Source organism: Littorina saxatilis, linkage group LG10 (genome assembly GCF_037325665.1).
Source record: "Littorina saxatilis isolate snail1 linkage group LG10, US_GU_Lsax_2.0, whole genome shotgun sequence".
NCBI lineage: Eukaryota > Metazoa > Mollusca > Gastropoda > Littorinimorpha > Littorinidae > Littorina > Littorina saxatilis.
This window is the reverse complement of record NC_090254.1, coordinates 9,055,140-9,067,861: the sequence shown is the minus strand read 5'-3', so window position 1 is coordinate 9,067,861 and position 12,722 is coordinate 9,055,140. Positions and strand designations below refer to the sequence as shown.

Sequence of the window (12,722 nt, the reverse complement as noted above, 5' to 3'; positions counted from 1 at the left end):
AGACCAAAGAGCGTCATTGTAATGACGTAATCGTACAAGAGAGGCTGACTTCATCGCAGGGTAGAAACTTTTAATGAATGCCGTCAACCATATTTTGACCAAAACGTGACTGTGTCCAGACGCGAGTCACTCTGCAGCCTGTTCGATATCACCCACAATGTTACAATAACTGAATGAGACAATGCAAAGTGTACGTGTTCTCTTTGCTAGTGGTGAGGTAGCGACAGAGATTTAAAAAAAATAATAAGAAGAAAAGATATAAAAAGATGAAAGATATTTACGCTCTTGGTCACACCTAGATCACGTCAGTGTAGCCGTCGCCAATTGAAAGCCGCATAAAACAGCTTTTGATTTCTGAGAGTTCATTCAGACCCTTAACCTTGAACTGTGCAGTAAAACTTGAAACAAGTTGAAGCTTTGCTTGAATCCTTGTCTGCTGTGGTGTTGCTAGCTCTTGAGCACTGACGTAAGTTTAAAGTTCTGCTTTTAAAGATACACTCCGTCTTACGTAATTGATCATTTACACCTCGGGAGTTTACATTGGATAATTTAGAAAGACTATGGAAGTAGTGGTCCAGTGAACGATACCTTCCGCCTGTGCTTGGACCAACAATCCACTGCCTGGCGGCTTTCTGTGTATAGTAACGATTTTTTTGTGAGCTGAATTCAAACATTTCCTAATGATATCTATGTCGCGATCTGTGAGTTCAATGCATATACAAAACTTGATCACCCTTCACTGAAGTAAAGAAAGCAGGCACGCTGTTGATTTTTGGTTTATGACTAATTGGAAGAATGGACTTGTCCTATGTAAATCTGTAGTGGTGAACATGGGTGCACGAAATGGGTACTACCTTTCAACTGGTGTGTGTGTGTGGGTGTGTGTGTGTGTGTGTGTGTGTGTGTGTGTGTGTGTGTGTGTGTTATGCCAGGGGCGGGGGGGGGGGGGGGGGGGGGGGGGGGGTTACAGGGGTTCCAGAACCCCCCCCCCCCCGGCTGTAAAAAAAAAAAAAAAAGTTAACACTAACTTTAAAAGAAATAATGTAGCAATGCCACATGATTTTGTAGACTTCACTTGTTCCACACAAAATGAGACTTATCTGAAAGAACTCTTCGTGCTGAATACAGATCAGTTTGAATTTTGCAAATTGGTTAATTCAGCGCGAAGTTATGGTCGATTACAGATCGGGAATTTAGGCATTCCGGGGGAAAAGTATCAACTATACAGTCTATAGGGATAATAGGAAATGAAGTGGCACCGTGCAAATCAACAAAAAACGTGTTTTTTCAACATAATTTTCACATCTTAGGGAATTTATAGACAAAACTTGGTATGTGTAATGAAAAGCATCTGCCGAGTCTAATGACAGCGAAAGAAATTATGTGTGATGCGCGTGGAGCCTGCTAATTTGCATAAATTAGCATAATTTTGTAAACATTATAATATGCTCGTGATTCATTTCTAGTGAAAGCTTGTTATTTGCATTTTATTTGTCTTAGAGTACTTCATTGATGGTAAACATGGTAAACAAAGGTCAAAAAAATGTTTTTGCATAAATTTGCATAATTAATTACATGTCAATGCAATGCGATTGTCCGCAACTTAAAACGAACATAACTTGGCTTACAATCATCAGATTTTAAAAATGTAAAGTGAGATCTGATCAGTTCTGTACCTGCAATGTGTTAATGCCCTAAAGGATGTAACTAAATATGTAACTGGCATTTACTTGTTTTGTATATGATATATTTGTGCATGTGCATGCATGTTACCGAGTGACTGACTGAGAGTGTGAGAGATTCTTTACGGCATGGATCAAGATTGGAAAGAATGCACAAAATCAATATAATGTAAACCATAAACTGAAAGTCAAACAACTACATCGTTTACAATTACATTGGTTTATTGACCGACATCATAGACATGTCAACTAAAAAAATATTTCGAATCTTCGGCTGTGGCGGCGTCCGGCAGCTCACAAGCCGCTTCCTGTTCCCATGCCTGAAACATACAAATGCAAAATCTGCTTTATGAACAAAATATGTAGATGAATAAGTACTTATGTGTAGTCAATTATTGTAGCCCAACTTATTTTACTTCAATATGACTTGTGGCAGTGAGTGAGGATGAGCAGCTGACGCACATTGTGTGGAAGGCTGGAAAGCACGGAAAGGAGAATTCAAAAATGTTTTTCTTTTGTTTCCTCAAAGTCTTCAGTTTTGCCTTCATGCGAGTAATTCGCATTTTCGCCATCAGGATAGCATTGTCAGTTGTCTCAAAACATCCAACTTGGCGGAGAGAGAGAGAGAGAGAGAGAGAGAGAGAGAGAGAGAGAGAGAGAGAGAGAGAGAGAGAGAGAGAGAGAGAGAGAGAGAGAGAGAGAGAGAGAGAGAGTAATACCAAAGCTTTCATTTTCTTGTAAATCATAAAAACACATTTTTATCTTGGCCAAACAAATATAAGTTAGTTTTCTGAGCAACAACAAAGGAATCAAAATGATGACTAGAGTGGAGCTGTGAAGCACATCAAACCTGCTCTCCCTTGTGGAACATTCCAAGTGCAAAGCCTCGGCATCGTAACGACCCGGTTCTAAAAATAGATCGTTGAGATTAGGAGTGTGTTCACTGTGGACTCGCCCAAACTGTCAGAACGATTCTAGTTTCAATGATTCTTCACATTCTTTTTCCGCAAATCTTGATCTATTCAAAGTACTGCGATCAGAACAGAAAACCAGTTACTAACATGAACTACACTGGAAAATATTGGAACCAGAATCTAGAACTCCAATCTTGCAAGTCGCATTGTTGTGCAGTACAAGGCCGCAAAGGCTGCCTGAAGCAAAATGACAAAAAAGTACGATCGAGAGGAGGGGGTGACTCGATGCAAATTAATATTCCGGGCGTTGTATTAATCATCCACAAATAAAATTCATAGCTCTAAACAGATAAGATAATAAGGAATCGGAATATATCCGTTATGTAATGATACTAATAGCATAAATACCATGATTCTTCAACTAACATGAAGTGTAACACTCACCGCCATTTTTCTGCTCTTTACAAGAAGACCGGAACGGTATAACGGTAGCCGAACGAAAGAGCAATCTTTTCTCTGATTGGCTGGCTTTACAGAAAGTCGATCCAATGACAAACAACGACGTAAAGCGAGTTTGAAAACGGAACCCGATTCCGGTGCAGACGACTTGAGCGTGCCGTTTCATGGCGGCCCCAACACGATCGCATTTTTATGCTCGGCAAACAATTTCACAGCGAAAACAACACGGATACACAACAAACTTCACAACTGTGTACTTTAAACCTTTATTGAAAACTTCTTTTCATTAAGCCTTCATGCAAATGCTATCAAACTAGCAGTATTTCATCATTGGAGTGAGTTGGTGGAAATAAGTGTAAATTTCGCCCTGCAGTGGTAGGTGCTTTGGCATTGCTAAATAATGAGTGGCTGCTGACACCAGTTGATCATGTTTAAAATCAAGGATAAGCCATAAATTGTTCGAATTCCTAAAATAGCTAAAACTCTTCAGCTTCTGGGGGGCGGCCTTGCCCATGTACCCCACAAGGGATCTACCCCTAGACCCCAGGTTGTAATCCCCCCCCCCCCCCCCCCCCCCCTCTGGCTTAACTGTTCCGCCCCTGTATGCCATTGTGTTTGTGTTTGTCTGTGTTATGTTTTTTCTAACTGCCTGTCTACCCGTTGTAATGCATTCTGAGGGAATCAAATATTCAAACAGTGAGAAGGTAGTGTAAATGATGTAGGCATTTTCAGTAGTGGTGACGCGTGGAGCGTTTCATTGTTGTCACTGGAAAAGTGTGTCGGATTTAGGCCTACATAGGGACTTCTTCTTCTTCTTCTTCTGCGTTCGTGGGCTGAAACTCCCACGTACACTCGTGTTTTTGCACGAGTGGAATTTTACGTGTATGACCGTTTTTACCCCGCCATTTAGGCAGCCATACGCCGCTTTCGGAGGAAGCATGCTGGGTATTTTCGTGTTTCTATAACCCACCGAACTCTGACATGGATTACAGGATCTTTTTCGTGCGCACTTGGTCTTGTGCTTGCGTGTACACACGAAGGGGGATAAGCCACTAGCAGGTCTGCACATAAGTTGACCTGGGAGATCGGAAAAATCTCCACACTTAACCCACCAGGCGGCCGCGGCCGGGATTCGAACCCTCGACCTTCCGCTTTGGAGGCCGACGTCTTACCACCACGCCACAGCGCCCGTCACATTGGGACAAATTTGGCAGGAATTACCGAGGTACATGTGTGCTTATTTACGTCTTACAATTACTGGGCAGCCCTGCTAGTTTTCGTGGAGACGGATGTTAGGCTACTGTCGGTCAGTTTCTTCATCTTATTCATCCTGAACTCAGGTAAAATGAGTTACTTCTCTTCGGGTCTCATTTATGAGCGATAGCGTGGACCGATGATTATCAGAATGCATCTTATTGTGCTAGTTCATAATTATTTTAGGTTGTGACAAAATCAGTGTTTTGGTCAAAGTGCATTCATGTTTGTTGTTGTTGTTGTTTGTTGTTGTTTGTTGTTGTTGTTGTTGTTGTTGAGTGTTCAGTTTCTGATGTTTTAACGCCATTGGTTGTGTTCGGTAAAACTGGTATGGTGCTGTGCTTTTATCCTTGCTGGTGCTAAACATAGATTGTGACAATGTTCACTTTGTTCCAATACCCAGATTGTCAAATAAAACTGTCTTAGTTTCAAAATGTCTTGTTCGTTTGTTTTTGCTCTGAACCGAAGGTTCCAACCAGGATGACGTCATACAAAGTCATAGAAGATATTTCGTCATGCCAAAGAGCAACAACGAAACTGGAACAGGAGGAGTTCATTGCCGTTGATTCGGAAGGAGTCAACCTGAGCAAGACGGGACCCTTGACCCTAGTTCAGATCGGCACTGCACAAAATCGAGTGTATCTCTTTGATGTCATGCAGGAGCCCCGGATGTTCGAAGATGGCGGCCTCAAGCGACTTCTTGAAAGTGATTCTGTGATCAAGGCAAGGGGTATTTTAATTGGTATCAACAGATAGACAGGCAGGCAGACAATCAATCAATCAATTGGAACGCTCTACTGAGAGAGAGAGATTGTGATGACTGAGACTGTATCCATGTCCCGCCCCCATGTCATCCACATAACGTAAAAAGACCATAACCATTCTGCCATACATGCAGGGTAGCTGGTTTCACCGAACACGAAAGCGCACACTTGAGTCTTTGTAGTAGGAGCTAGACGACCAAAATGTCCCAGCAATGGCAGCAGAAAGTAAATTGGAAATAAAATTAAATGAATTGTTCAGGTGCTCCATTCAGCCAAGAACGACGGAGAGGCCCTGCACGAGCAGCACGGGGTGAGCCTTCACAACGTGCACGACACGCAGGTGGCCTTCATGGAGCTGTCCAGAGCTGCAGGGCTGAGGTTCCCTCCACGGTTAAGACTGGAAGAGATCTGCGACCTTTACTGCCCGGAAAAAGCTGCCATGTTGAAAAAGCACAAAGACATCGACAAAGACTCTGTGCAGGTGAGTTTCCAAGGAGGAGGTTGAGGTGGAGGAGGGGGGGGATGAGGTTCCCTAGCCTCCACGGCTGAAACTGAAAGATCGAGATCTGCGACCTCTATATTGCCTGGACAAAGCCTCCATGTTGAAAAAAGCACATAAACCGGCATCGACAAACACTCTGTGTAGGTTGGATTTCTGTGGGAGAGGGGGAGGGGGGTGGAGGAAATCATACATAAAGCGGACGATCCACACAATTAAGTATGAAGGGAAATCTCGCCAATCTTCTCGAAAGATTTGATAAAGTCAGTTTAGTTTGAGATATTAGCCATAAAAATACAAAACATGATTAACGGACATAATGAAACTCTTTGTGTAAAAGTCCATGGATGGCAATTTGACCATTTTTGAGTTTCAGACCAAACTCAGAAAGCTGGACGGAGAATACTGGGCGAGACGACCTTTGACGCCGGAGATGATCCATTACGCCGTGCACGATGTCATGGCTCTCATCCCAGAAGTCTTCATAGCTCAAAAGTTGTGAGGTTTTATGTGTGTGTGTGGGTGGGAGTGTGTTTGCGCGCGCATGTGTGTGTGTGTGTGTGTGTGTGTGTGTGTGTGTGTGTGTTTGTGTGTGTGTGCGTGTGTGTGTGTGTGTGTGAGGGAGAGAGACAGATCGAGACCTAGATCACAGATTTCTGTGGTGGCCACTTTGGGTATGTACAAACCTTTAGAAAGAGAAAAAGGTGGTTGCTTTATTTACTTTTTTTTCTTCAGTTTTTGTTTTCTGAATACCTAGTTTTTTATGACGAGTAGTACAGATAAACACCCGTCTTTCCACTCAGGTTGCTGGAAAACCAGGGCCTGCTGGAGTCGTCCAGGGCACGGGTGGAACAGGAGATACGCAGCACGTGGGAACCGGAGGCACGCGCACAGCACGTGGTGGAGGAGAAAGAACTGATCAGGATCACGCTGGAGGACTTCGCCAGACAGACCACCTCAAGCACCTTGACGTTTCAGCAGATCACGGACCAGGTGAGATTACGTACAGCCTCGATCCCTCTGTATCGATTGAACATTGGTTTTACCCTAATTTGAGACCTCGGTGTGACATCAGAGGTCGACTGAAACTCATGTTTAGGTGGCTGACCAAGACTAGAAAATAATGCGTTCAATCGCAAAAATTATGATAATATATTTCTGGCTAAATTCGTCGATACATGATTTTAACTGATATTTTGACTGAAGTATGACATTTGACACAGAGCTCGACAGTCATTGTTCAACTCGACAGCCAGCGCGGCCTTCATAGAACAATAAATCTATTTTGGTCAAAAAATAAATAAAATGATATCGTATACTGTGTCTTGAAAGTTAAGCCTGCTCCAGTTTTGCCACACAAGGCACGCCCAGCACCTCGGGAACTGTGAAGCTTCAGCAGATCAACAATAACGCGATTTATATTATTTTGTTCTCATTGCTGGCCGGAAATTCAATTCGCTTCCTCCCAGTGGAAAGCCAGCAGCAGCACGAGTCACGTTACCCAGGTGTGTGCAGTGACTTAGATCAGCCACCTGTAATTTGGGCAGGATGATCGAGGTCTTTGAGGTGTCACCCTGGTCTAGATTTCGAACCCTTGACCCGACTGGGTGGCCGAGTGGTAACGACTGGGTGGCCGAGTGGTAACGACTGGGTGGCCGAGTGGTAACGACTGGGTGTCCGAGTGGTAACGACTGGGTGGCCGAGTGGTAACGACTGGGTGGCCGAGTGGTAACGACTGGGTGGCCGAGTGGTAACAACTGGGTGGCCGAGTGGTAACGACTGGGTGGCCGAGTGGTAACGACTGGGTAGCCGAGTGGTAACGACTGGGTGGCCGAGTGGTAACGACTGGGTGGCCGAGTGGTAACGACTGGGTGGCCGAGTGGTAACGCACTTGCGCTCTTCTTCTTCTTCTTCTTCGTTCATGGGCTTAGACTCCCACGTTCACTCATGTTTTTAGCACGAGTGGATTTTTACGTGTATGACCGTTTTTTTACCCCGCCATTCAGGCAGCCATACGCCGATTTCGGGGGAGGCATGCTGGGTATTTTTGTGTTTCTATAACCCACCGAACTCTGACATGGATTACAGGATCTTTTCCGTGCGCACTTGGTCTCGTGCTTGCGTGTACACACGAAGGGGGTTAAGTCACAAGCAGGTCTGCACATAAGTTGACCTGGGAGATCGGAAAAATCTCCACTCTTAACCCACCAGGCGGTAGCGACCTGGATTCGAACTAACGACCTCCCGATTAGGAGGGCGACGTCTTACCACCACGCCACTGCGCCCGTCCGCACTTGCGCTCGGAAGCGAGAGGTTGCGTGTTCAGGCCTGGGTCAGGCCGCAATTTTCTCCCCCCTTTCCTAACCTAGGTGGTGGGTTCAAGTGCTAGTCTTTCGGATGAGACGAAAAACCGAGGTCCCTTCGTGTACACTACATTGGGGTGTGCACGTTAAAGATCCCACGATTGACAAAAGGGTCTTTACTGGCAAAATTGTATAGGCATAGATAAAAATGTCCATCAAATACCCGTGGGACTTGGAATAAAGTAAAAAAAAATCCATCTCACACGGCATTAAGTCTCAGGAAACATGAATACACGCATGCAGGAAAAAAAAATATGGGTAGCGCCGTATGTATGGCAGCTCGCTTTCCCCGGGGAGAAAGCAGCCCGAATTTCCATGAGGGTAACCTCACTGGACTGTAAATCTTATCCAATCCAATCCAATCCAATCCAAGATGACAAGTCCAATGCTCTATCAATTGCTACTGGGCTCACTGTTCCCTCTGCGTCAACTCTGTGCAAATGAATTTGACTCTGTGTATTCGGTATTCTCATTCGTCGTATACGTATGAGTATGTGCAGTGCATCGTGGATATGTGGTTGCCATATGATTGTTTTGACGTTTGAACTGACCATCTGCAATATGTATATGCTTTATACACGTGGTCAATGAAACTTCTGTCTGCTTCTTCGCAGAATGTGAGGTCGGCTGTCGGCCTTGTTCGGATGCCAGATATCGATCGGATGGAGTTTCCACAGTTCACCAGGGAACTCAAGCTTCAACAGGTCAAGACAAAACTCGATGACGTGGAGGGCGAAATTGAACAGAAGGTAACTTGTTCTCGTCAAAATATCCGACCCTATCGCCACGCTCAAAACACGTAAACATCAGTGCAAACAAACACAAACAGAAGACAAACAGAAAGCAGGGACAGCTTGTTTTTGAAAGTGTCCAATCGTTTATCCATGAATCTGGTCGTTTCTGTTGATTTGACTCAGTACCCATATTCATGCCAACAAACCTTATTTTATATGCATTTTTCAAATGTATATTTAGCGAGCTACTGCTTACTTGCCACAGGACTATGGTTTGTAATGTACTATGTATATTCTTATTTGTATGCGCTGCCAACTTCATCTTTTATATGTACCTACCGTTTTGTCCTCCCTCCTCCACCCTCCCCCTCTTCCTCCTGCTAGCTTTTTCTTATTCTTTCTGATTTACTTTAACTATGCTCTTCTTGTAGATAGTTAAACAATTGATAAGTAATGCTTGTCCGACATCATAATTATTTGCGTTATTTTCGGGCCTACTACGTAGGGCGCGTAATATAAGCGTTTGCTTGAGTTCGTGTCCCTATTGTTTATCGTTGTATTTTTGTATCATGTTTGATTTAATAAAACATTGTTTAAACCAGAAAGGAGGGACAGAAACAAATAATAAAAGAAATAAAGTACAAGTAGTATTGATTGTGACCCCCTACTGAGTAACAGTAAATAAAAGAGTCTAAACGCTTCGTGTGTAGTCGACATCAGTACAGGTTCAGTGCGGACATCAAAACAATCTGCTGATAATAGCTGTCTGAAAATGTCATTCTAAATGCAGTTGGTGAAAAGATGGGTTCTGGTCGACATACACTATATGATACAGGATAGTGCTGACATCAAAATTGACTATCTGGAAGATACTAGTAGGGAGATTTAAGAGACAGCACGTTTCGTTTTGCAGCTCGTTTCGTTTGGTGAATGAGTCACCCCGCGAAACGGAACGTGAAACGAGACGGCATAGGCCGCAGACAAGATTTAGATGTATTCACGTTTCGTTTCGGAATGAAGGAAGGGCGATAAATCTTCAAGTGAAATTATCACGTCTGTCCTCGATCAGAATGGAAAAAAACACCCCAGGAGGTGGTCCAGAATCGGGCATACTTTGATTATTTTCAGTCCAAATAAATCACACAGACTTTGTTTATACAAAATCACATACGAAGCCAGAATAACAATTCGATGCGATGACCTACTTCTGCTTCGCCATTTGCTTTCTCACCATGAAGTTGGATAAATGTACCAGGATCAGCACCCTTCAAAATATTTCAGTTCACAACAGTTGTCTACCTCCAATGAACACATTCTCAGCGCTGAAAGACTGTGAAAGGGTTGATGAATCTAGCAATGCATAAAATGGCCAACAAATAAAACTGTTAGTGTGCAAAAATACTCACAAAAGTTGACGAAATATTGTTCGTTTTTTGGGGGTGGAAAACGTGACTGCGTTTTGACGTTCCACGTTCCGTTTCAGTTGACCTTCACCTTTCCAGCGAGAGACCCCCGAAATGATGACGTTTACCACAACTTCAAAACGAAACGTCCCGACGTTTCGTTTATTAAATCTCCCTAGTATAGTAGCTATCCGAAAATGTCATTTTCAATTCTATTGGTGACAAGGATTATACTTCTTTGTTATATGATGTATTATCTCGCACGCTCTGGAGCTTGACATGGTTGCTTGGTTTCTTGTTGAGTTTTCATATGTCCCTGCAACCGTTTTTGACTCACATGCGAAGCAAAAGTGAGTCTATGTACTCACCCGAGTCGTCCGTCCGTCCGTCCGTCCGGAAAACTTTAACGTTGGATATTTCTTGGACACTATTCAGTCTATCAGTACCAAATTTGGCAAGATGGTGTATGATGACAAGGCCCCAAAAAACATACACAGCATCTTGACCTTGCTTCAAGGTCAAGGTCGCAGGGGCCATAAATGTTGCCTAAAAAACAGCTATTTTTCACATTTTTCACATTTTCTCTGAAGTTTTTGAGATTGAATACCTCACCTACATATGATATATAGGGCAAAGTAAGCCCCATCTTTTGATACCAGTTTGGTTTACCTTGCTTCAAGGTCAAGGTCACAGGAGCTCTTCAAAGTTGGATTGTATACATATTTTGAAGTGACCTTGACCCTGAACTATGGAAGATAACTGTTTCAAACTTAAAAATTATGTGGGGCACATGTTATGCTTTCATCATGAGACACATTTGGTCACATATGATCAAGGTCAAGGTCACTTTGACCCTTATGAAATGTGACCAAAATAAGGTAGTGAACCACTAAAAGTGACCATATCTCATGGTAGAAAGAGCCAATAAGCACCATTGTACTTCCTATGTCTTGAATTAACAGCTTTGTGTTGCATGACCTTGGATGACCTTGGGTCAAGGTCACATGTATTTTGGTAGGAAAAATGTGTAAAGCAGTTCTTAGTGTATGATGTCATTGCTAGGTTTAGTTACCCTAAAGGTCGAGGTCAAGCATGTGAGTCGTATGGGCTTTGCCCTTCTTGTTTCTATTCGGGATCGATTTGATTTTGTTTCCTTTCTCAGTTTACGGGTCTTTGTGTTGAAACTAACACCCCTGAAAGTCAAAAATATGGTGCACTAGCCTTCTCAAAATGTACTAGCCAGAGAGAAAATTTTACTCGCCAAACCAACCATTTGTTTCAGCAACTTCACTCGCATTTGGCGAGTAGATGAACATTTCTGCTCGCCAGTTACATGTTTCTACTCGCCATGGCGAGTAAAATACTCGCCACTTTCAGGGCTGACTAATTACATCAATGTCTATCAAAGTAAAGTAAAGATTTAAAAAAAAAATCTTTTCACATTTGTTACTTTAAACTGGATCTTGACATCACGAAAACGAGTGTCGAGTGGATACCCCGTAATAGCACGCGATAAAGTTTGAATACTACAATACTAAATAATACCAGGTACACTGTTTTACATCACCACTCTGGCTTACAGGGAGACACGTTTCAACCCAACAGCGGCGTCTGTGGTTTCCTTTGGTCCGTGGTCAACACATCCAGCACCCCCGCCATCATCAAGCAAGCCAAAGGTCTGCAGGCCACAGTGGCTCGCATCACCCTAGACGACATGAAGAACAAGTACACAATCACTACGCCACCTGCTCACGTGGCGGAGTACGAAAAGCGAATCATCTCGCACAACCTTCGACCTTCAGGAGAACATGACCCGGGTGTACATCCGGTTCTGCTGCGACTGTTCTGGAAAATTCGCCAGGAAGAGCTCGAAGCATCCATTGCGCAGTACCGTAAGAAGCCATTTGCAATCAGCGAAGGTTTTGCCCATCTGCTCGGGTACTACACTGTTTCGGATGTTCCGACGGCCATTAAAAGTCAAGGGACTGAATTCTTGCAATATTTGCGAAATGCTCATGATGTAACATGACGCGATTTGACAAGAAAAATATGTTCAAATGACGCCTGTGTGAAAGTATGTTTTGTCGAGCTTTACTGATGCAGGATTTATTACACAGGACTTCTTCAAACCTCAGTCTAATCGGGTGTTTATACCAAATTTGGTGTGTGTTTTGGTCTTATGGGGGTAGTTCTGTGCTATTCCAAATATTCTGTTACATTTCTGTGTGAAAATAAAAACTGTCATTATTTGTCAAAATAAATGCACGTCTCAACTTTGAAATACTGCAGTCTTTACAAAACAAAACCATCCTTCTGCCTGTATTTCAAGTATTCCGCCTGGTTAACGGCGAGGGTCCCACAAGATGGTGATTTTGACATTTACTCAAGTTTTTACTATTTTTCTTTCTTTCTATATTTAGTCAAGTTTTGACTAAATATTTTAACATCGAGGGGGAATCGAAACGAGGGTCGTGGTGTATGTGCGTGTGTCTGTGTGTGTGTGTGTGTGTGTGTGTGTGTGTGTGTGTGTGTAGAGCGATTCAGACTAAACTACTGGACCGATCTTTATGAAATTTGACATGAGAGTTCCTGGGTATGAAATCCCCGAACGTTTTTTTCATTTTTTTGATAAATGTCTTTGATGACGTCA

The 12,722-nt window shown here is 43.2% G+C and overlaps 1 protein-coding gene and 1 long non-coding RNA gene across 3 annotated transcripts; one reads left to right on the top strand and one right to left on the bottom strand.

The window, feature by feature from the left end:
• The first annotated feature begins 234 nt into the window (after nucleotides 1-234).
• On the top strand, nucleotides 235-12,353 carry LOC138978102 (uncharacterized). Of its 2 annotated transcripts, none has more exons than XM_070350738.1 (7): nucleotides 235-466; nucleotides 4,789-5,032; nucleotides 5,333-5,554; nucleotides 5,949-6,070; nucleotides 6,376-6,565; nucleotides 8,550-8,684; nucleotides 11,655-12,353. In XM_070350738.1, the coding sequence occupies exons 2-7, from the start codon at nucleotides 4,790-4,792 to the stop codon at nucleotides 12,099-12,101; spliced, it is 1,359 nt and encodes a 452-aa protein (XP_070206839.1). In that variant the 5' UTR covers nucleotides 235-466; nucleotide 4,789; the 3' UTR covers nucleotides 12,102-12,353. The 2 variants fall into 2 exon arrangements, with proteins under 2 accessions (XP_070206839.1, XP_070206838.1); XM_070350737.1 differs by having other exon boundaries at nucleotides 236-466; nucleotides 4,778-5,032.
• On the bottom strand, nucleotides 1,884-3,456 carry LOC138978100 (uncharacterized). Its single transcript, XR_011459584.1, has 2 exons — nucleotides 3,041-3,456; nucleotides 1,884-2,002 (listed from the first exon to the last, which is right to left on the bottom strand). It is a non-coding gene; the product is annotated as an uncharacterized lncRNA (long non-coding RNA).
• Nucleotides 12,354-12,722: the final 369 nt, after the last annotated feature.